This window comes from Pan troglodytes, chromosome 6, assembly GCF_028858775.2.
Source record: "Pan troglodytes isolate AG18354 chromosome 6, NHGRI_mPanTro3-v2.0_pri, whole genome shotgun sequence".
Lineage (NCBI taxonomy): Eukaryota > Metazoa > Chordata > Mammalia > Primates > Hominidae > Pan > Pan troglodytes.
The window spans coordinates 145,432,767-145,455,854 of record NC_072404.2 but is presented as its reverse complement, the minus strand read 5'-3'; the positions used below and the strand labels follow the sequence as shown (position 1 = coordinate 145,455,854).

Sequence of the window (23,088 nt, the reverse complement as noted above, 5' to 3'; positions counted from 1 at the left end):
GGCTGAGCACAGTGTGAGCAAGCTCACCTTCCCCTAAAATCTCCCAAATAACAAAAAAAAGTCATTAAAAAAAAAAAAGACATAATTAAAAGAAAACAAGAAATGCCCTTAGTGGACTAATACTATGAGGAATCACTGGAAGATGAAAAGCAGATAGAATCGGACTAAAGAAGACACCACAGTCCTACACACCAAGAGCAGAGGACCAGGGCAAGTGGAGGGACCAACTCTCGGGGTCAACTAAGCCCCAAGGTAAAAGACAGCAGGAAGAAGTGAAACCATTTTAAACATTTACAGCCTAAGTGATTGGAGTGTAGCACAGAAGTTACATAGCAGGTTAACCCCTCCCAGCCATCTACCTCTTTGGGTCAAGCATTATAGAATAGAGGTATTTGCTCCCAGATGGGAACAGTGGCAAAAACAACAAAGGTGTCACTCTCCAGCTAGAACAATCAGTGTGAACACTGGGATCAGAGAGAGAAGGTAGAACCCCGTGGGGATACTAACACCCAGGCAGAAGAGGGGACAGTAACACTGAAGGAGCCTGGCAAGTAGTACACTTCATCTCATTGCTTATTCCATCCCTATCCACAATCTGTGGAGACCTGCTGCAATAAACAGATTTAACACTCACAGCAAGGCTAACTAGGACTCACAGATAAAGATGATTGAGCATAAAACTAAGGCCCAAGCATGAAGAAGTATTATAGAAAAGTATATTAAAAAGTTAAGACACAAAAGAGAATCGAACAATATTAAAATTTCAACTACCTTGTTGTTTGTTTTGCCAAAATGAACAAGCTAATCCTATACTTCAGATGGAAAAAAGCAAGAAACCCAGAATATCAAAACAATCTTGAAAAAGAAGTGAAAGAAGACTCATACTTCCTCATTTCAAAACTTTCTGCAAAGATACAGTATTCAAAAACTGTGGTACTGGCATATGGATGGACATACAGATTAAATTAATGAAATTGAGAGTCCAAAAGTAAACCCTAACATCCATAGTGTCAACTGATTTTTTTGACAAGGGTGACAAGACTATTCAGTGGGGAATAAATAGTCTTTTCAACAAATTGTCCTGGGACACTTGGATATAGTTTTACATTTAGAATTCTATACCTACTCCAACTCTTGCTTAAGAAGGAGAGTGAAATAAAGAAATTTTTTTATATGCAAGGACCCAAAAAGTTTGCTTCCTTCAGACTTCTGATGAAATAATTACTCAAAGATATATAACTGGATTGTTTTTTAAAAAAATTAATGCAAGAATAACAAACAAGGCCCAAGAAAAGGGTAAGCAGAGAAACCAGTAAAACCTTTAAGTCTAAATATGCACTGACTGGGGAAAAAAACATTACTAACATTCAAAACTATAATCTCAGATGCTATCAACAGGAATATTTATAAGGGTAGGAAGGGAGGCTGAGAGAAGGAAAACCAGAAGAACATTAAAGTATCTGTCTTATTCAGATGAAGGATATAGAAAATGACTAATATAGATATTGATGAAAAAATATAAATTGAGGTATTGTGTAAAAGATTTAAGAATACTAGCTGGCTTCACTGGTGAATTCCTCCAAACATTTAAGAGCCAATTGCCAAGTCAAATTGATATAAGTAACCAAAGGTCTCATTCTAGAGAACCTGAAGACACATGTAAGAAGTCAGTTCTGATTTTCTAAAAATGAGAGAGACTAGTTAACAGTAGTTGCCAAAGTGTTTTATCAAAACTGATCATGGTGGCAAGGATGCAGAGGAACTGGATGAGTTATACTTTGCTGGGAGGAATGTAAAATGATACACACATACTCTGAGAGACAGTATGGCAGTTTCCTACAAAACTAAACATATACTTACCATACAACTCAACAATTACATTCTTGGCCATTTACCCCAGAGAAATGAAAACTTATGTCCACACAAAAACCTGTACACAAACGTTCCTAACAGCTTTATTCACAATAGCCAAAACATGGAAGCAATCCCAATGTCCTTCAGCGAAATGAATGGTTAAACCTGTGGTACAACCATGAACTATTGATTCATGCAACCAATAGGAAAAAAAAATAGTGTCAAAAGGTTACATACTGTATGATTTTACTCACATAACATTCTTGAAATGACAAAATTTTAGAGAACAGATTAGTGGTCACCAGGGGTTTGCCAGGGAAGGTGGCTGTGGCTGTATCAGGGTACCACCAGGGAACCTTGTGATGGAACTGTTCTGTATCTTGACTGTGGTGGCCACACGAATCTAACATGAAATAAAATTGTACAGAATATGATACACACACACACACACACGAGTACGTGTAAAACTGATGAAATCTGAGTAAGGTCACTGGATTGTATCAATGTCAATTTCCTAGTTGTGTTATTGTACAATAGTAACAGGATGTTATCATTCCAAGAAATTGCCTGGGGAAGGGTATATGGATCTCTCAGTATTATTTCCTTCCCTTCTCTCTCTCTTTTTTTTTTTCTTTAAGACAGAGTCTTGCTCTGTCACCCAGGCTAGAGTGCAGTGGCATGATCTTGGCTCAATGCAACCTCCACCTCCTGGGCTCAAGCGATCCTCCTACCTCAGCCTCTCAAGTAGCTGGGACTACAGGTATGTGCCACCACACCTGGCTAATTTTTGTATTTTTTGTAGAGATAGGGTCTCACCATGTTGCCCAGGCTGGTCTCAAACTCCTGGGCTCCAGTGATTTGCCCGCCTCGGTCTCCCAAGTGGTGGGATCACAGATGTGAGCCACTGCACCCAGCCAATATTATTTCTTAAAACTGTAAATCAATCTACAATTCTCAAAGTAAAAGGTATAAAAATTGAATAAAAACCAAAAGGAAGAAAAAAAAGATGGTGCCAATATGGAATAGCTTACATTCAAAAATGATATATCTAAAACAATTATGAATATTTAACAATTAGAACTATTAGGCCAAGGCGGGCAGATCACCTGAGGTCAGGAGTTCAAGACCAGCCTCAACATGGAGAAACTCCGTCTCTACTAAAAAAAATACAAAATTAGCCAGGCGTGGTGGTGCATGCCTGTAATCCCAGCTACTCGGGAGGCTGAGGCAGGAGAATTTCTTGAACTTAGGAGGCAGAGGTTGCGGTGAGCCAAGATCGCGCCATTGCACTCCAGCCTGGGCAACAAGAGCGAAACTCCATCTCAAAAAAAAAAAAAAAAAAATTAGAACTATTGAATCAGAGAAAATGATCCAAGAATTCTGACTTAGGTGGCTACAACATGTGGTACAGTCCTACTCCTATATACAATTCAGGATCTATAAAGAATTTCAAAAGAGAAGCAAATTAATACTGTATTTGGAATCGCTGCACAAGAGCTCCAGGCAAAGTGTCTAAGGGAGGCTAAATCCAGCCTTCACTCTATTCTCCAATGTACCCATGGGACTATGTCTACCTGGAAGAGGAATCTTTTTAAAATTTCACAATGGCATACATTGAGCTAACAGTGACCTACTTGTTAAGTAAATGACTTTCTTTTAAATTTAGGATAATCAACATTTATTATCTACTCTATGCCAAACACCTTTATATACTGAGTATCTACTCTATGCTTAGCACTTATAAATACTCTTTTTTTTGGCGGGGCGTGGGAGAAGTAGACACAGGGTCTAGCTATGTTGCCCAAGCTGGTCTTGAACTCCTGGACTCAAGAAATCCTCCTGCTTCTGTCTCCCAATAGGGAGACAACAGGCATGTGCCATCACACCTGGGTCATTTTTGTTTATATTGTAGAGATGGGGCCGGAGTTTCACCATGTTACCCAGGCTAGTCTCAAACTCCTGAGATTACAGACATGAGCCACCATGCCCAGCAGTCTTTTTCAATTTTAACATTTTATGATTCTAAGAAGTTTCGGACAAGGGGAAAAATTTAAAAGATAAAAGTTCATTTTAAAATATATGTTTTTTTTTACTGTACATGGGTTTTTTTCTGTAAGATTTACCAAACATCTTGCCTGCATTTGTACTTTATATGTATCGATGTGAATGTGCCTATCTTGAAATATTAACTATAGCCAGAGATTGTTTTTCTTAATTGAGTATCATCTCCTTCCTTTTTATCTCCAGTAAAACTTCACTTAGAAAAATAAATTGAGGCCAGGGGCGATGGCTCAGGCCTGTAATGCCAGCATTTTGGGAGGCTAAGGAAGGTGGATCACTTGAGGTCAGGAGTTCAAGACCAGCCTGGCCAACATGGTGAAATCCTGTCTTTACTAAAATAGCTGGGTGTGGTGGCAGGTCCCTGTAATCCCAGCTACTCGGGAGGCTGAGGCAGGAGAATCACCTGAACCTGGGAGGCAGAGGTTGCAGTGAGCCGAGATTGTGCCACTGCAGTCCAGTTTGGGTCACAGAGTGAGACTGTCTCAAAAAAAAAAAAAGAAAGAAAGAAAGAAAAAGAAAAACAAAAAACCAAACTAGAAAAGTGATCAATTTTGAAAGTGAAGACACGGCCGGGACTGGTGGCTCAGGCCTGTAATCCCAGCACTTTGGGAAGCTGAGGAAGGTGGGTCACTCGAGGTCAGGAGTTCGAGACCAGCCTGGCCAACATGGTAAAACCCCCGTCTCTACTAAAAATACAAAAATTAGCCAGGCGTGGTGGTGCACGCCTGTAATCCCAGCTACTCAGGAGGCTGAGATAGGAGAATTGCTTGAACCCAGGAGGCAGAGGTTGCAGTGAGCCAAGACTGCACCACTGCACCCCAGCCTGGGGACAGAGCCAGAGTAAGTCTCAAAAAAAAAAAAGGTGAAGACACAACTTTTCTTTATGAACTCACTTTCCCTTCTCTCAGGTCATTTTCTATTGGCAAATGCAATGCCTTCCAAGAAAATACCTAGAGCTGACTGAAGGATATAAAAGCTTATATTGGACTAAATCCAGCAAAAAGCAAATAATAGTCACTAATTAGCAAATTTTTAATATCTAATATCTGATATTTTAAAAGTTGCTTTAAAAAGTATAACATGGCCGGGCACAGTGGCTCACACCTGTAATTCCAGCACTTTGTGAGGCCGAGGCAGGTGGATCACTTGAGGTCAGGAGTTCGAGACCAGCCTGGCCAACATGGTGATACCCTATCACTACTAAAGATACAAAAATTAGCCAGGCGTGGTGGCGAGCACCTGTAATCCCAGCTACTCGGGAGGCTGAGGCAGGAGAATTGCTTGAACCCGGGAGGTGGAGGTTGCAGTGAGCCGATACTGTGCCATTGCACTCCAGCCTGGGTGACAAGAGCGAGACTCCATCTCAAAAAAAAAAAAAAGAAATTCCATATTTCTGTTTTAGGTTTGTGTGTATGTGTGTGTTTTAAGGAATTTGTTTTATGTGACACCAAAATATTTGTGGTTAGCATTTGATCAATTACACATCTGATTGAAATTAATTGAGTTGACAGTTTGTTGATGAAACCATATGGCAGGAGCTACTATGGGTAAAAAGGGAAAAAACTCAAAAGAAAAAACACCATTCAACTCCAAAGATCACTTATCTCATTTTTTTGTGAGTCATAATACTTCTAATTTCACTTCACTATCCAGTCTTATTATGTCTTATGACGCTTTAATGCTCACATCCTAGATAAAGCTTGGAACAAATTCATGGAATATAGCAAATATAAAAGGGAAGAGCATGAGATTGGGCTGGATTCTAAATGCAGCAGGAAGCTACTGAAGGATTCTGATCTGACAAGCAACATAACCATAGCTGTGCATTAGGAAGATTAATCTTGTTTAAATATAGAGAATGGGTTAGGAAAGTAAGACTAGGAATAGCAAAAAAAAACATTTTTAGTGTAGTCCAGTTTACACCAGTGAGGACCTCAATTACAGTACTAGTAACAAAAAGAACTGGGAAGGACAGGAAGCAGAGGGGAGTGCAGCATGGTGCATGGACTTTAGAACCACATTGCCTGGGTCTAAATCCTAGCTCTGTCCCTTGCTAGCTGTATGTCCTTGGACAAGGTTTTGTCCTGGGTACCCCAGCTTCCTTAACTATAAAAAAGGGGACAGCAATAGTATCCGTTCCCTTACTGGGTTATAAGTAAATGTTTATATAAATCCCTGGCTAATATTATTATAGGGATAAAACATAAGGATGTAAAAGACTAGCTGAATGGGAAAGCGGAGTAAAATAAGGGGATAAGTGTGAGTTTTTAAGTTCTACAACTTGAGGAAAACTTTAAAAGCACAGATATTAAAAGGCAAATTAGCAATATTTATCACTATACATTGCAGTGATTGTTCTTAAATAACAGAAACCAGAAACAAGCTAAATATCCATCAATTGTGTGGCTGGTAAATTACAGCACATTCACACAACACAATACTTTCAGCCATGAAGAAGCATGAGATAAGTCTAAATGTGCTAACACAGAACAATCCCCAAAATATATTTTTAAGTTAAAAAAAAGACAGATGCAGAAAGAATACTTTGTTGTTGCACTCTGTTTTAATATAAAGATAACATACACCTATATGCACATATATGCAAATTCTATTTCTGGAAAGACAGACCAGAAACTCTAGGGAGATGACACTGCTAGGGAGACAGACTGCAAAACGAGGGATCTCAGGTGAAAGGGACACTTTCTCCTCTTGCATACTATTTGATTTTACCAAGTTTATGTAATGTTTTTTCATTTTAAAAATTAATGAAAAAGACTTTTAGGAGGAAAGCTGTATGCATTCAATCATAGGAAATCATACTTACATATTTTAAGTAAGCGTAACCTTTATGTGTTCTACAAGCTTGCCCAATACTGATACTGGTAAAAGTCTAATGATACAGAGTGTTCAAAACCACTTAAAAATTGGGCAGAAGACTATAGAACCATTGAAAGTGAAAAGGAAAGAAGCAAAGAAGGTCAATAAAGTAGGAGGAAGACAAGGACTGCTTACTTTAAAAAGTAAGGGAATGGCCTTAAAAATAATTTGGGGAAAATAAAGCCTTAAAAAATATACAGGCTAATAAAAATTAGGCTGCACCTCAAAATTCTAAGTAATTACATCAATTTGTCATTTGAAATTCTTAATATATTTTCCAATGTTATAAATAGTTAATAGGTCAGTCCCTACTCAGCCCACAAAGGCCTACTATACCCTGTAAGATTACTTATAGTACTGTACTAATGGTAGTACAAAGTCCACCATTTTATTTTATTGTTGTTGTTAATTTTTTTTTTTTTTTTTTTTTTTTTTTGAGAAAGAGTCTCACTCTGTCACCCAGGCTGGAGTGCAGTGGTGCAATGTCGGCTCACTGCAACCTCCACCTCCTGGGTTCAAGCGATTCTCATGTCTCAGCCTCCCAAGTAGCTGGGACTACAGGCCCAAGCCACCACGCCCGGCTGTTTTTTGTATTTTTAGTAGAGATGGGGTTTTGCCATGTTGACCAGGCTGGTCTCGAACTCCTGACCTCAGGTGATCCACCCACCGCAGCCTCCCAAAGTGCTGGGATTACAGGCAGGAGCCACTGCACCCGGCTGAGTCTACCATTTTAAAACCTTATCCTACCTTGCCCTCGACAAGGTAACCTCTCCCTCCTTCTTGAAACATGTTTTTCTCTTGACTCTTATGAAACCAAGCAGTCTTGGTCTTCCTCCTACCTCACTGACCTTTGCTTGCTTCTCCTTTCCTTCTCACTTTCAAGAGTTATATAGTCTTCTGCCCAATTTTTAAAAATATTCTTTTTTTTTTTTTTTTCTGAGATGGAGTCTTGCTCTGTCCTCCAAGCTGGAGTGCAGTGGCATGATCTCGGCTCACTGCAACCTCCACCTCCTGGGTTCAAGCAATTCTCCTGCCTCAGCCTCCCTGGTAGCTGGAATTACAGGCACCCGCCACCACACCCGGCTAATTTTTGTATTTTTAGTAGAGACGGGGTTTCACCATGTTGGCCAGGCTGGTCTCAAACTCCCAACCTCGTCTCAGCCTCTCAAAGTGCTGGGATTACAGGCATGAGCCACCACACCTGGCTAAAAATATTCTTTGGTGAACTCATCCAGTCCAATGGCTTGCTAATAATTCCAAAAAACATTGTGAGCCTCACCATCTCCCTTGAGTTTGATTTTTTTTAATGTAAAGATTACTTACTCTATATCCTTACTTGGAGGTCAAATAGGCATCTCAAGCTTAACACTGCCAAAACAACACTCTTGATTTGCCCCCTACAATCCTGCTGCTTCAGATCTGTTCCATCACATTTGATGAGACTGTCATCTATCCAATTGCTCAAGACAAAAACTTAGGAGTCTTTTTTTTTTTTTTCAGAGTCTCGCTCTGTCACCTAGACTGGAGTGCTGTGGTGCAATCATGACTCACTGCAACCTCCGCCTCCTGGGTTCAAGCAATTCTTGTGCCTCAGCCTCCCGAGTAGCTGGGACTAATGGCATGCGCCACCACGCCCAGCTGATTTTTTATTTTTAGTAGAGACGGGGTTTCGCCATGTTGGCCAGGCTGGCCTCAAACTCCTGACCTCAAGTGATTCACCCACCTTGGCCTCCCTCCCAAAGTGCTGGGATTACAGGCGTCAACCACTGCATCTAGCCTTGTTAGCAATCATCTTGATTCTTCTCTCTCCTTCACACCTCATAGCAAATCCTATTAATGCTACTTTCAAAATACATCTCATATTCAACCACTTCCAACCACTGATATACCACCTAGTCCAAGCCACCACAATCTTTTTAGGAAAGTACTTCTATAGTCTTCTAAATGACCTCCATGCATCTGTGTTACCATGTCCCATTAGCCATTCTCCAACCAGCAGCTAGAGGGAGCTTTAGAAAATAATAAATCATACCACATCACTCCTGTGCTTAAAATTACCCAATAGTTACCCTTCAATTTTATAATAAAGATCACAAATTCAGTTTTAGGCTTGCTGAGCTTCAGAAATATGAAGCATGTAACTGTAGATATGGAGAAAGCAAGGAAATGGCCCTCAAAAGAGATTTGGGCTGAAATTACAAAGTGGCATAACTTATTGGCATATGGATAGATATTGAAAATCACAGATTTGGAAGAGAACACCTCGAGTAAGTTGAAAAGAGAAGGGTGGGGACACAGAACCAAGAATTGAGAACTCTCATACATAAAGTCCTGGTAGAAGGGAAAGAGTTGACAAAGACGACTAAGGATGAGGCCAGACACATAAGAAAACGAGACCTGACACCCAGGAAGCCAAAAGGGAAAAGGATGTTTAAAAATGAAGGGAGATCAAGGCAGATGGAGATTTTAAAATGTCCCTTTGACTTGACACACATAAGTCATTTGTGGGTTTGTTTGTTTTTGAGATGGAGTCTCACTGTCGCCCAGGCTGGAGTGCAGTGACGCAATCTCAGCTCACTACAACCTCCACCTCCCGGGTTCAAGCAATTCTCCTGCCTCAGCCTCCCAAAGTGCTGGGCTTAAAAGAGAGAATAGGAAAAAATGCTATGTAGATTAAAGTATACAAGGGTGGGTCTAAGAAGATGACTAGGAGAATGGCACTTTAGAAAGAAGAAATGGTATGTACAGAATCAAAAAACAGTGTAGCACAGGAAATTCCAAGTTTTTAAAAATCTCTCCTCTCAACCTACCTTGTTCCAAGAATTTAAGGCAACTAACTGAAAATACTTCTGTATAGCTGAAATATAAAATGAAAGACATAAATGCGGAGGGTAAAGAGGTAGAAAGGGACAAATAGAGTGAGGGTAAGGAGGAAGAATCAACAACACAATTCCTTATCGAATTGTGACCAATTCTATAAGGAATGAGTAAAAGGAAGGAATCTAATGTGATTCCCACATTTCTGGCTTGACTCACCAAATTGATGATATAGCCATTAAATTAGTCAGGATAAGGAGCACAGGATGAAGTAACAGGTTTGCCAGGAAAAATGATGAAATTGTTTTTTGAAAATGTTGTATTTGAGGTACTCATCAGTCAGTTGGTAGAAACATCTAGAGGCTGCTGGCAAACAGGTCAGAGAGAGAGATGTGGGTTAGACATAGATGTAGGTTTGGTCAGGACATTAATGATATCTTACTAAGAGTAAGAAGGGGAAACAAACAAAAGAAATACTCTTGGATACCAATATTAAGTGGCAGATAAAGGAAAACTAATAGGAAGTTCAAGAGATACAAGAATAAGAGCTCTTTAGGAACAGGAACTTTAGTTAATTATGTATTCCTAGGGTCTAGCATAGGAGACAGTTAAAACCAAATTCTAGAGAAGCTGGGTAGGATGAAAACTAAGAGCTATCTACTGGAGTTAGCAATTAGGACGTTATTACCTTAGTAAGAGCACTTGAGTAGAACGATGGAGGCAGAAGTGAGACTGCAAAAGACTGAAGAGAAAAAAGAAATTAAAATATAAACAACAGAGTCTATTCTTTCTGAAAGCCTGGCTATAACAGGGAGAAGTAAAATAGGCCACCAGCTAGGAAAAAACCTAAAATGTTATTTCATATGGTAAACTGAGGAGAAAGAGATTCCACCTAATAAAATAACAGAAAACATAAGCAAGCCTTGTGAGTAAAACATTTAAATATAGAACAGTTTTAAGAGAATCCCAAATTCCTACAGGTGATAAGTAATTATTTACACAGTATTAAATGATTAAAAAGAAACCCAAAGAAACTAACAGAATCTCCAGAATTTATTCTGCCTACAAGAAGTTCTTATTTTTGAATTTCAAACTGGTCACCCGTGAAACATCTTAAGATGCAGATTCCTGGACGGGTGCAGTGGCTCACACCTATAATCCCAGCTACTTGGGAGGCTGAGGCAGGAGAACTGCTTGAACCCAGGAGGCGGAGGTTGTATTGAGCCAAGATTGTACCATTGCACTCCAGCCTAAGCGATAGAGTGAGACTCAAAAAAAAAAAAAAAAGATGAACACTTGATAAAGAACTAAAAGGAAAGTAAAATATCAAAATGTTGATATAGCTGTCTTTAAGTAATTTTCTCCTTGTCTCAATTTTTCTACGTTTTCCAATTTTGGGGGTTTTTTTGAGGCAGCATCTCACTCTGCTGCCCAGGCTAGAGTGCAGTGGCATGATCTCGGCTCACTACAGCCCCAACCTTTTGGGCTCAGACAATCCTCCTGCCTCAGCATCCCAAGTAGCTGGGATTAGCTGGGATTACAGGCATGTGCCCCCACAGCTGGCTAATATTGTTTATTTTTTGTAAAGACAAGGTCTCACTATGTTACCCATGCTGGTCTCAAACTCCTGGACTTAAGCCTTTTGTCCGCCTCCGCCTTCCAAAGTGCTGGGATTATAGGTGTGAGCCACCACACCCAGCCTATTATCCAAATTTTAATTAATGAGTTTGTATTCCTTTTATATAGTGGCTGTGGTAGGGGGTGGGAGACAACAGGTTTTACAAAAACTAATGTCTCAAGTTCAGAAAAGAAAAGAGATTCTAGCTCTAGAAAGGCAGACAATAGAAAGAAATATAAACAGAGAACAGAAAAGAAATGGAAGAGAAAAATAAAACCAACGCGGAAATGAAATCTTCATTGAAAGTAGCACAAAGGAGTACCAGACACTACTGAAAACATAGTAAGGGACATATTAATAGATGACAGAATTGAGAAAGGCAGGCAAAACATAAATGACCTGTGAAAACCCAAAACATTGTTGACATAAGTTCAAGATCTAAATAAATGGAAATACAACATGTTCAACGACCTAGAAGACTTAACATTATCAAAATGCCGGGTGCAGTGGCTCACGCCTGTAATCCCAGCACTTTGGGAGGCCGAGGCAGGTGGACTGCCTGAGCTCAGGAGTTCAAAACCAGCCTGGGCAACACGGTGAAACCCTGTCTCTACTAAAATACAAAAAATTAGCGGGGCATGGCAGCGTGCGCCTGTAATCCCAGCTACTGGGGAGGCTGAGACAGGAGAATAGCTTGAACCCAGGAGGCAGAGGTTGCAGTGAGCCAAGATCATGCCACTGCACTCCAGCCTGGGTGACAAGGGAGAGACTCCGTCTCAAAAATAAAAAACAAACAAACAAAATATATAAAAGAGGCCAGGCGCGGTGGCTCACGCCTGTAATCCCAGCACTTTGGGAGGCCGAGGCAGGTGGATCACGAGGTCAGGAGATCGAGACCATCCTGGCTAACACGGTGAAACCCCGTCTCTACTAAATATACAAAAAATTAGCCGGGTGTAGTGGCGGGCGCCTATATTCCCAGCTACTCAGGAGGCTGAGGCAGGAGAATGGCGTGAACCCAGAGGGCAGAGTTTGCAGTGAGCCAAGATCACGCCACTGCACTCCAGCCTGGGTGACAGAGCGAGACTCCGTCTCAAAAAAAAAAAAAAAAGAAAACTGAAAGAAAAAAATTAATAAAAAAAGAAAATATTGGAACTAAGTTTTAAAAATCCAAGAGCCGGTTATGAACAAGAAAGGGCAAAGCCTCACATAATACAAAATAAGAAATGATAATGAGTAGTTGCAAATCCAGGAAATAATTGTGTAATCATAAAAGAATACCTTGGTCAATTCACACAAATAATTTTGAAAATCTGGATGAATTGGGTGATTTTCTAGGATAACATAAATTATCAAAGCTACCCCCAAAAGATATAAATTGTAAGCAGCCAACTATCAAAGAATGATATAATTGGTCTGCACACGGTAGCTCACACCTATAATCCCAGCACTTTGGGAGGCCGAGGTGGGAGGATTGCTTGAGCTTGGGAATTCAAGATCAGCCTGGGCAACATTGAGACCCCACTGCTACAAAAAAAAATTTCTTTTTTAATTAGCCAGGTGTGGTGGTGTACACCTGTAGTCCCAGCTACTCAGGTGGCTAAGGAAGGAGGAACCCTTGAGCCCAGGAGGTTGAGGCTGCAGTGACCCATGACTGTGCCACTGCATTCCAGCCTGGGCAACAGTGTGAGACCCTGTCTCAAAAAAACTAAGAAGTATGATATAATTGGACAATATAATTGTCTAAGAGCTTCTTCTACCCCCTAAAAAAGAGGAGGTCCAAATGACTTCATGGGGAATTCCACAAAACCTTTAACTTCAATGCCATTTAACCACAGAGGGGGAAAAATGCATAGAAAAAGAAAGGAAGGGCCAGGCACAGTGGCTCATGCCTGTAATCCTAGTACTTTGGGAGGCTGAGGTGAGAGGATGACTCGAGGCCAGGAGTTTGCAACCAGCCTAGGCAACATAGCAAGGCCTTATCTCTACAAAAAAATTAAAAATAAGCTGGGTGTGGTGGTGCACGCCTGTAGTCCTAGCTACTTAGGAGGCTAAAGCAAGAGGTTGGCATGTGCCCAGGAATTCAAGGCTGCAGTGAACTATGATTGCACCACTGCACTCCAACCTGGGCGACAGAGGGAGGGAGGGAGGAAGAAAGGGAGGAAGGGAGGGAAGGAGGAAGAAAGGGAGGAAGGGAGGGAAGGAGGAAGCGAGAAAGGGAGGCAGGGAGCAAGGGAGGAAGGAAGGAAGGGGGGGAGGAGGTGTGGGAAGGGAGGAGGTAGGGGAGGGGGAGGGAGGGAAGGTAAAAGGAAGGAAGGAAGGAAGGAAGGAAGGCAGGAAGGCAGGCAGGCAGGCAAGCTTTGAAATAGTTTTATAAAAGTGGAAACAAAAATAACACAATAAAAAAAACAGAAAGGAAAATGAAAACGCCTATGAGGAGTGATGCAAAATTTCTAAGTAAAGTTTAGCAAACAGAACCCAGCAGTACGTTTAAAATACTAATACACCACGACAAAGTAAGTTAATTCAGGAACACAAGAATGGTTCAGTAACAATAAATCCATTAACACAATCTACCACAATAATAGATCAAAGGACAAAAATTACATTATAATTCCCATAGATGCTGAAAAGGCATTAGCAACATTACTTCTATTTATTAAAAAAATACTTTAGGCCTGGCATGGTGACTCATACCTGTAATCCCAGCACTTTGGGAGGCCGAGGTGGGCGAATCACTTGAGGTCAAGAGTTCAAGACCAGCCTGGCCAACATGATGAAACCCTGTCTCTACCAAAACCACAAAAGTTAGCCAGACGTTGTGGCGGGCACCTGTAATCCCAGCTACCCGGGAGGCTGAGCCAGGAGAATCACTTGAACCCAGGAGGCGGATGTTGCAGAGGGCCAAGATCGAGCCACTGTACTCCAGCCTAGGCAACAGAGTGAGACTCTGCCTCAAAAAAAACAAAAACAAAACAAAAACAAAACAAAAACTTTAAAAAAACAGTAACAGCTGAATACTTTAACATGATAAAATATGTATGCTTCAATCTAAAGCCAGATCTAATCTTAATAGGAGAGCATTAAAAATATCTGATTGAAGTAAGGAATAGGACAAAGCTCCACTACTATCTTATTGTTTAGTATTTTTGGAAAGTACTAGTGAAATCAATTGAACAAAATAAAGAAATAAGTATCAAAAGTGAAAGGAGGGGCCAGGCGCGGTGGCTCACGCCTGTAATCCCAACACTTTGGGAGGCCGAGGAGGGTGGATCACGAGGTCAGGAGATCGAGACCATCCTGGCTAACATGGTGAAACCCCGTGTCTACTAAAAATACAAAAAATTAGCCGGGTGTAGTGGCACGCGCCTGTCATCTCAGCTAGTCAGGAGGCTGAGGCAGGAGAATGGCGTGAACCCGGGAGGCAGAGGTTGCAGTGAGCCAAGACTGCAGCATTGCACTCCAGCCTGGGTGACAGAGCGAGACTCCGTCTCAAAAAAAAAAAAAAAAAAAGTGAAAAGGAGGGCAGGGCGCGGCGGCTTATACCTGTAATCCCGGGAGGCCAAGACAGAATGATCACTTGAGCCCAGGAGTTTGAGATCAGCCTGGGCAACACAGCAAGACTCCATCTCTATTTTATTTTATTTTTATTTATTTTTTATTTTTGGAGACGGAGTCTTGCTCTGTCACCCAGGCTGAAGTGCAATAGCGCAATCTTTGCTGACTGCAACCTCCGCCTCCAGGGTTCAAGCGATTCTCCTGCCTCAGCCTCCTGAGCAGCTGGGACTATAGGCATGCACTACCACATCCGACTAATTTTTTTGTGTGTGTTTTCAGTAGAGACGGGGTTTCACCATATTGGCCAAGCTGGTCTCAAACTCCTGACCTCAAGTGATCCGCCCGCCTCAGCCTCCCAAAGTGCTGGGATTACAGGCATGAGCCAACACGCCAGGCCTATTTAAAAAAAACAGAAAAAAAAAATGAAAAGGAGAAGATAAAATTATCATTATTCAGTAATGATATGATTATTTAGCTATACCTGTTATTCTCTAGAAAAACAACTGGGAAACTATTATAGATAATATTAGAATTCTTAACGTGGCTAGGTACAAAATTAATACTCAAAATTTAATAGCATTCTCATATTCAAACAACCACATAAAAGTTATAAAAGAAAGTAGAAACCCCGGCCGGGCGCGGTGGCTCTCGTCTGTAATCTCAGCACTTTGGGAGGCCGAGGCCGGTGGATCACGAGGTCAGGAGATCGAGACCATCCTGGCTAACATGGTGAAACCCCATCTCTACTAAAACTACAAAAAATTAGCTGGGCGTGGTAGCAGGTGCCTGTAGTCCCAGCTACTTGGGAGGCTGAGGCAGGAGAATGGCGTGAACCCGGGAGGCGGAGCTTGCAGTGAGCCAAGATGGTGCCACTGCACTCCAGCCTGGGCGACAGAGCAAGACTCCATCTCAAAAAAAAAAAAAAAAAAAGAAAGAAAAAGAAAAAAGAAAGTAGTAGAAACCCCATTTACAATAGCAACAAACAAGATAAACACCAAGGAATAAACATAATAAGAAATGTGAGAGGCCTATATAAAAAAATAAACAACTTTTTAATGTTGATAGATACAAAACAATACTTGAATGACAATAAATACATATACTGTTCTTTTTTTTTTTTTTTTTTTTTGAGACAGAGTCTTGTTCAGTCACCCAGGCTGGAGTGCAGTGGCACAATCTTGGCTCACTGCAACCTCTGCCTCCCAGGTTCAACAATTCTCCTGCCTCAGCCTCCCGAGTAGCTGGGATTACAGGCACCTGCCACCAAGAACAGCTAAGTTTTATATTTTTAGCAGAGATGGGGTTTCCCCATGTTGGTCAGACTGGTCTCAAACTCCTGGCCTCAAGTGATCCGCCTGCCTCAGCATCCCAAAGTGTTGGGATTAAAGGCGTGAGCCACCGTGCCTGGCCACATATACTGTTCTTGAACATAAAGAAATGAATATAGACCCTGTTTTTGAACCTCAAAACGATGTCAATTATCTCTAAATTAATCTATAAATATAATACAATACCAATAAAAATACCAACAGGACAGAGGAGCAGGACTTGGTTAGCTAATTCTAAGTCATATAGAAAAATAAACAAAGAAAACTTCCCAGGAAAACTCTGGGAAGTAGAATGAGGGAAGATGATAACCAAGGAATGGAGTCATTAGGTATAAATAGGTAATCTGATCAATGAAACAGAATAAAAGTCCAGTAATAACCTCAAATTGTAGGAACTAAGTACACCTATAGACAACATTTCAATCAGCAGGGCAAAGCTGAACTAAATGAAGGACACTGCCATAACTGGGCAGCCATCTGGAAGAAAAGTATAGTTGGATTCCCACCTCGACACTTTATTTAACTTACATTTTGTGTGGGTAAGTGCATTTAACTTAAAAATAAAATTACAGAAGTACCTGGAGAAAACACAAGAATATTTAATTCGAATTAGAAATAATAATAAAATAGGAAAGGCCTTTCTTGTGACACAAAACCTAGACTCTGAAAAGACTGATAAATTTCACAACAAAACATTTAAAACATTTAATTTCTGATGAAAAAATAGACCATAAACAAAGTCAAAACGCAAATGAAAAACTGTGAAAAATATCTGCAACATGTGTCAATGGCTAAGAACTGATTTCATTAAAATACAGAGTTCCTATAAACCAGGGGTCCGCAACCCCCAGGCCATGGACCCCTGGTACCGGTCCATGGCCTGTTAGGAACCTGGCCACATAGCAGGAGGTGAGTGGTGGGCGAGTGAGCATTCCCGCCAGAGCTCGGCCTCCTGTCAGATCAAGCATTAGATTCTCATAGGAGTGCTAACTCTACGGTGAACTGTGCATGCAAGGGATCTAGGCTGTGCACTCCTTTTGAGTCGCTAGTGCCTGATGACCTGAGGTGGAACAGTTTCATCCCGAAACCATTCCCCCCACTCCTCCACCCCACCATCCCGGTCCATGGAAAAATTGTCTTCCACGAAACTGGTCCCTGGTGCCAAAAAGGTTGGGTACCGCCTTTATAAACAATACGAACCATCCCAATAGAAAAATGAACAAAAAATATAAACAGATCTATAGATAAAGGAAACAAATAAATGGCTCTTTTATCTACCTATTGGAAAGACACTTAAGAAAAATATTCCTATTAAACTGACAATTTAAATAACGTTTGATAACCCACTCTGTTACCAAAAGAACAAGGAAGACAGCACTCGAACAACAACAGGGAAACATAAACTTGAAATTTGACAGAATCTATCAAAGTTTAAGCAGTAAACATATATCCTTTGACCCAGAAACTGTACTTCTACAAATTTATCCTAAAGAAAGACTCTGTCATGTGCAAAAATTATATATGTATAGGGATATTCATTGTATCACTATTTGTATTAGCAAGATTGTAAACATCTTAAATACCCATCCAAACAAAGGAATGCTACCGTCTCCACAAAGTCCCTCCCGTCCCCCCTAAACCTGGAAAAAATATACAGGAAATGCATCATTGGTTGCTTCTAGGGAAGGCAGTCAATTAGCTGGGGTCAAAGGAAGAAGAAAAACTTGCCTTTTACCATATACTTTTTTGTATCATTTGGATTTTATACACATTACTTACTTAAAATTTTTAAGTTAAGACTACAGTATTATTTTTACCCAGCTTTACCAACTGTTACATTTTTCCTTCTTTTTCTTTGTCAGTTTTCCAGTTCCCATGTTAGCAACAATGTTTAACTGTTTTCCCAGCTAATCATGGTATTTAATCAAACTCACACAGTTAAATCACAACAGCTACCTGAATTCCATTGCCCCATGAACCCCGCGCTCCTGAGCTCTCTCTGCATACTTATTCTACAAAAAGCACAATTCCCTGTTCATTACTGGGTGTATAGAAATTATGAGTTAGTAAAAATCCAGGAGTAAAAAGCTATTAATTTCTTGGCCTATGAGGCAAACACATAATCACTAGTGAACTTCAGAAAACAGCAGAAAGGCAAGTGCTTAAAAAAAGGTTTCACAAACTATCGTTTGTGCTGTCGCAATGGATGCAGAGTCTAATCCACTACTTTACATTAAAGAACCTGATTTTGGCCAGGCACGGTGGCTCACGCCTGTAATCCCAACACTTTGGGAGGCCAAGGTGGGTGGATCACAAGATCAGGAGTTCGAGACCAGCCTGGCCAACATGATGAAACCCCGTCTCTACTAAAAATACAAAAAGTAGCACAGTGGCGCGCACCTATAATCCCAACTACTCAGGAGGCTGAGGCAGGAGAACTGCTTGAACCCGGGAAGCAGAGGTTGCAGTGACATTGCGCCACTGCACTCTAGCCTGGGTGACAGAGCAAGACTCCATCTCAGAAAAAAAAAAAAAAAGAGAGAGAACCTGATTTTAACCATCTATCCAGAGTCAATGTGGCTAGAGGATTGAACCACACTAACCAAACTCACTAGACACTAATGTGTTAATATATAATGCCAATGCATTAATTTAGAATTTTAAAAATATATGTATATGTATATGGCATATATATACGTATATGTGTGTATAGGTATACGCACATACATCTCAAGAGTATCAAATCATGCATATCAAGGAATCACACACAAATGGTAAAGTATGCCCAAGGAGAGCCACATGATGCTATGAGTGTTACAGAGAGAAGAGACCAAGTCAGAAAGTCACGGAAGGCTTCCATGTAAAAAACATTTTGATCAAACTGAGATCTAATGGAAGAGAAGTTAAAACAAGAGAATGGAATGAGGAGTAAGAAGGTTCTTGGATGACGGAAAAGCTTGTGCAATGGACCTGGGGCAGGAGGAAGCATGATACATCCAAGGGGGCAGAAAAAGATCAATGACCAAGAGAACGTAACACAGGATTAACTGTAGAGTTAGAGACGAGTCAGACGACACAGTGCCTTTGAGGCCATGTTAAAGATTTTTGCCTTATCCTAAGAGCAATAAAAAGGTTGTGAGCAGGGATGAGAATGTATTTGGGCTTGCAAAAAGACTGGTGTGCTATATGAATTGAAGGGCAAGAGTAGAAGCAGGAATACTGCTTAAAAAGCTCCTGCAGGAGACCTAAGTGAGGGATGGTGGCACCGTGGATTGGAGTTATGGCAGGAGTAAAAGAAACGGACTTGGTAAATGATTACACCTGAAGTGCAAGGGAGAAGAAAATATTGAGGAGGATGCCCAAGTTTCAAGTTTGCATAACTGGATGGATAAAGAAGCTATCACTGAAGGAGAATGAGAACACTCCAGGAAGACCAGGTTGTTTTGTTTGGTTTCATTGGGGGCTGGATGGAGGGTTGAGATGTAAAAAGTAAGAAAAGGTTCTAAGTATCAGTAACTGGAAGTCTTGGTAGAGAAGGATGAAAAATGGAACATGGGGCTGGCTGGGCGCTGTGACTCACGCCTGTAATCCCAGCACTTCGGGAGGCTGAGGCGGAAGGATCACTTGAGGCCAGGAGTTTGAGCCCAGCCTGGCCAACATGGCAAAACCCCATCTCTACCAAAAATACAAAAAATTAGCCGGACGTGGTGGCCCGCACCTCTAATCCAGCTACTTGGCAGACTGAGACAGGAGAATTGCTAGAGTTCGGGAGGCAAAGGTTGCAGTAAGCCAAGACCGTGCCACTGCACTCCAGCCTGGGCCACAGAGTGAGGCTCTGTCTCAAAAAAAAAAAAAAAAAAAAGACAAATAGGATTTAGAGGTCAAAAGAGAGAGACAGTGAGCTATACTATAGTTTTTTTTTGTTGTTGTTGTTGTTTTTTAATGTTTAACTTGAGATGTGGTCTTGCTTTGTTGCCCAGGCTGGCCTTGAACTCCTAGGCTCAAGTGATCCTCCCACCTTGGACTTTCAAAGTGCTGGGGTTACAGATGTGAGCCACCACGACCAGCCGCTATAGTACACTCAAAAAAATAAAAAATTTGGCTGGGCGAGGTGGCTCACGCCTGTAATCCCAGCACTTTGGGAGGCTGAGACAGGCAAATCACCTGAGGTCAGGAGTTCAAGACCAGCCTGGCCAACATGATAAAATCCCGTCTCTACTAAAAATACAAAAACTAGCCTGGCGTGGTGGTGGGCGCCTGTAATTTCAGCTACTCAGGAGGCTGAGGCAGGAGAATTGCTTGAGCCTAGGAAGTGGAGTTGCAGTGAGCCGAGATCGCGACACTGCACTCCAGCCTGGAGAACAGAGCGAGACTCCATCTCAATAAATAAATAAATAAATAAATTTAAAATAAAAGGTTTTATCTCCAAGGCCCGTCAACCAAGCCTAGACATCCTATTCCTTCCCATCACCTAAAATATTTTAAAATCTATCAAAATGCAAGAAAAGGGAGAGGTTTAAAATGCAAAACCTAGCAGAATAAAGAATTGGTATGAAAGAATTTCAAACTACATAATACATTGAGGTATCAGATGTGTCCCAATTTTGAGAATGAGTAAAGGCGCAATGAAGTGTCAGTCAAGAGAAAAGGGAAGCAGAAAAAAGAGACTGATGACCCTGCTTTACAAATTTTCACAGTTTAGACACGTTTATCTTTACCTCCGGATAAATGGCTGTTCTTGGTCTTGTGTGCTAAGGGAATGCAGAAATAGCTCCACACTGAAGCCCCTTAGCAGAAATCATGGCTTCCACTGCCATCACGTGGTTGAAGTGAGGAAGTGCACCAAGGAGGTTCTAGGAACCTAGGAATGCCTACTTGAAGCCCATGGTATAATTAATCCGTGATCAAAGACCTAAAGATTGCAGTAGTAGAGGGCAAACTGGTGACAGTGTTTGCTAAGAGATTCATCTTCTAAGCTGTCAATACACAAAAATCTAAGTTTTTATTATTAATTGGGAGTAAGAAAAAAGATTGCTCCTTTTTTCTTTTTCATGTTAAAGATCATATATTTAGCAATTCTAGGATGCCCAGTCTGATATTAACGTCTCAAACCCAACTTCTGGTATATTATATGACTACTTACAAATGCCTCGATTTAATGCATATAAATGGGGTAATGTACATTTCTAGCACACATCAATAACCTCATCACGAACATAAGCAATTGTCTCATTAAATGTGCTAAATTCCCTTTGTCATCTTCAATTTAATCAAATAATAATTTTTGACTAGAAGTATAAGGCACAGTCTTAAGCACAATTCAAAAAAACCAATTCATCATGTTCTCAAAACTCATCAGCTAAACAAATATATCACTAATATAATCAATATTATTCACAAAAAACACGATGAATAATTAACACATCATTCCTGATAGTTCTTTTCATAGTAAAAATAAGCTTGCCCAGTGGGATATTTGACGTTCTCTGCATTATTTAATTCCCTACCTTCCTTCTACTAGATTGAATATTCAATTACAAACGTACCTCTTTAAAATTGTCTACACATACATATCCACTTGATTTTATTTTGTTTTCAAAAGCATCTGAACTCAAGGCTAGGGCACTGTAGACCAAAATGTCAAATAATTGTATTGGGTACATTTTTCCAATTCTCAGTTGTTTTTATATTGGAAACACAGCATAATTGTGTCACTAAGTATATTTTTGATCTTCACTTTCTCCCCTTAAAACCTAGACACCATTATCCTGTCTCTGAACATTCCAAAATATTAATAATCCAACTAGTTTTCCCTAATCCTCTAGGTTCTCTTTCCCATACACTCCCCAAACACTCCCCCACCCCTTTCTTCCGTTTCAGAATGCCTCTTACACACACACCCCGTGTAGTTTTTACAAAATCACTCCTTGGAATGCGCTTCCCTCTTCTCTCCTTAACTTGGCACCCTTTTTGAAATAATTTCCCACAGCTAGGCGCCAATGTCTTTCATTTACAAGATCAAACTGCGGAAGGGGAAGAGATTGGGAATCGAGTAACCGAAACATTTGGAAATGTCAATGAGACAGTGGCCTCTCCTTTGAAAAGAAAACAAAACTCTCAGCACAGAGCTTTCAACAGAGCACAGATACTTTTCTTCGCTGTGCTCCTGTTCCCTCCCTGACCTCAAAGACACCTTCCCTTTTCTCTGATCCCCAGTCCCTCTGCTATGCGTGGGGCCTGCCTTTCCTCCTCCCAAGGAAAAGAAAGCCAGGGAGAAAAAGAAAAGGTAGCAGTAACCTTCCCGCCCGCCGCGCCCGCAAGCGGTCAGGACCCTGTCCCACGACTCACCTGGCAGGTGCGGCCGCCCGGAGAGTTGCACGAAGCGGTTGAGCTGGCCAGTCCCCCGACCCCCGCTGCCCCCACTGCCCCCGCCGGCCCCGCTACCTCCGCCACCAGCGCCGGCGGCGCCTCCTCCCCTCCGGCGGTTCCTGTCCCAGCCCTGGGCGGCCGACATGACCCGCTAACGATTGCCGCAGCCCGGTCCCGTCAGCGCCTGACCCAGCGGAACCAGCGGAGCCTCCTTCCTGGGCTCCTCCAGAGACCCAGGAGACAGGGGAAGGGGGCAGCGCCCGGTCCCACCAGAGACCAATGACTTACCGCCTTGGTGAAAGGCAGCCAATGGTCAGTCGTTTTCTTGGTAGGTGGCGGGAGGCGGAGAGAAACGTGGTAACCATAGCTATGGCTAAAAAAAAAAAAAAGTAGGGGGAGAGAAAGGCAGAAGCAGCCACTCCTAGCTCTCATCGTCCGAGCTGGGCTGGCCGGCGTTACCCCGACTCCTGCGGGGCCAGGCGGGCCAATCGAAGGCCGAGTGTCAGAGGCCGCGCCTGCGGAAAGACTCCCGGGGACGGCCAGTGCCTCAGTCTTGGTTAGGATTCAGGAACTTTTTCCCATAAACATTGCAATCAGACACTGGAT

At 41.5% G+C, this 23,088-nt stretch overlaps 1 protein-coding gene across 2 annotated transcripts in view; it reads right to left on the bottom strand.

Moving 5' to 3' along the window:
* Nucleotides 1–22,737, bottom strand: part of KLHDC10 (kelch domain containing 10) — a 65,291-nt gene extending 42,554 nt beyond the window's left edge. For both annotated transcript variants that reach the window (XM_519376.6, XM_009454199.5), the window contains exon 1: nt 22,462–22,737. In XM_519376.6, the coding sequence (XP_519376.2) occupies nt 22,462–22,627 (166 nt within the window). In that variant the 5' untranslated portion in view covers nt 22,628–22,737. The remainder of the gene's footprint in view (nt 1–22,461) is intronic.
* Nucleotides 22,738–23,088: the final 351 nt, after the last annotated feature.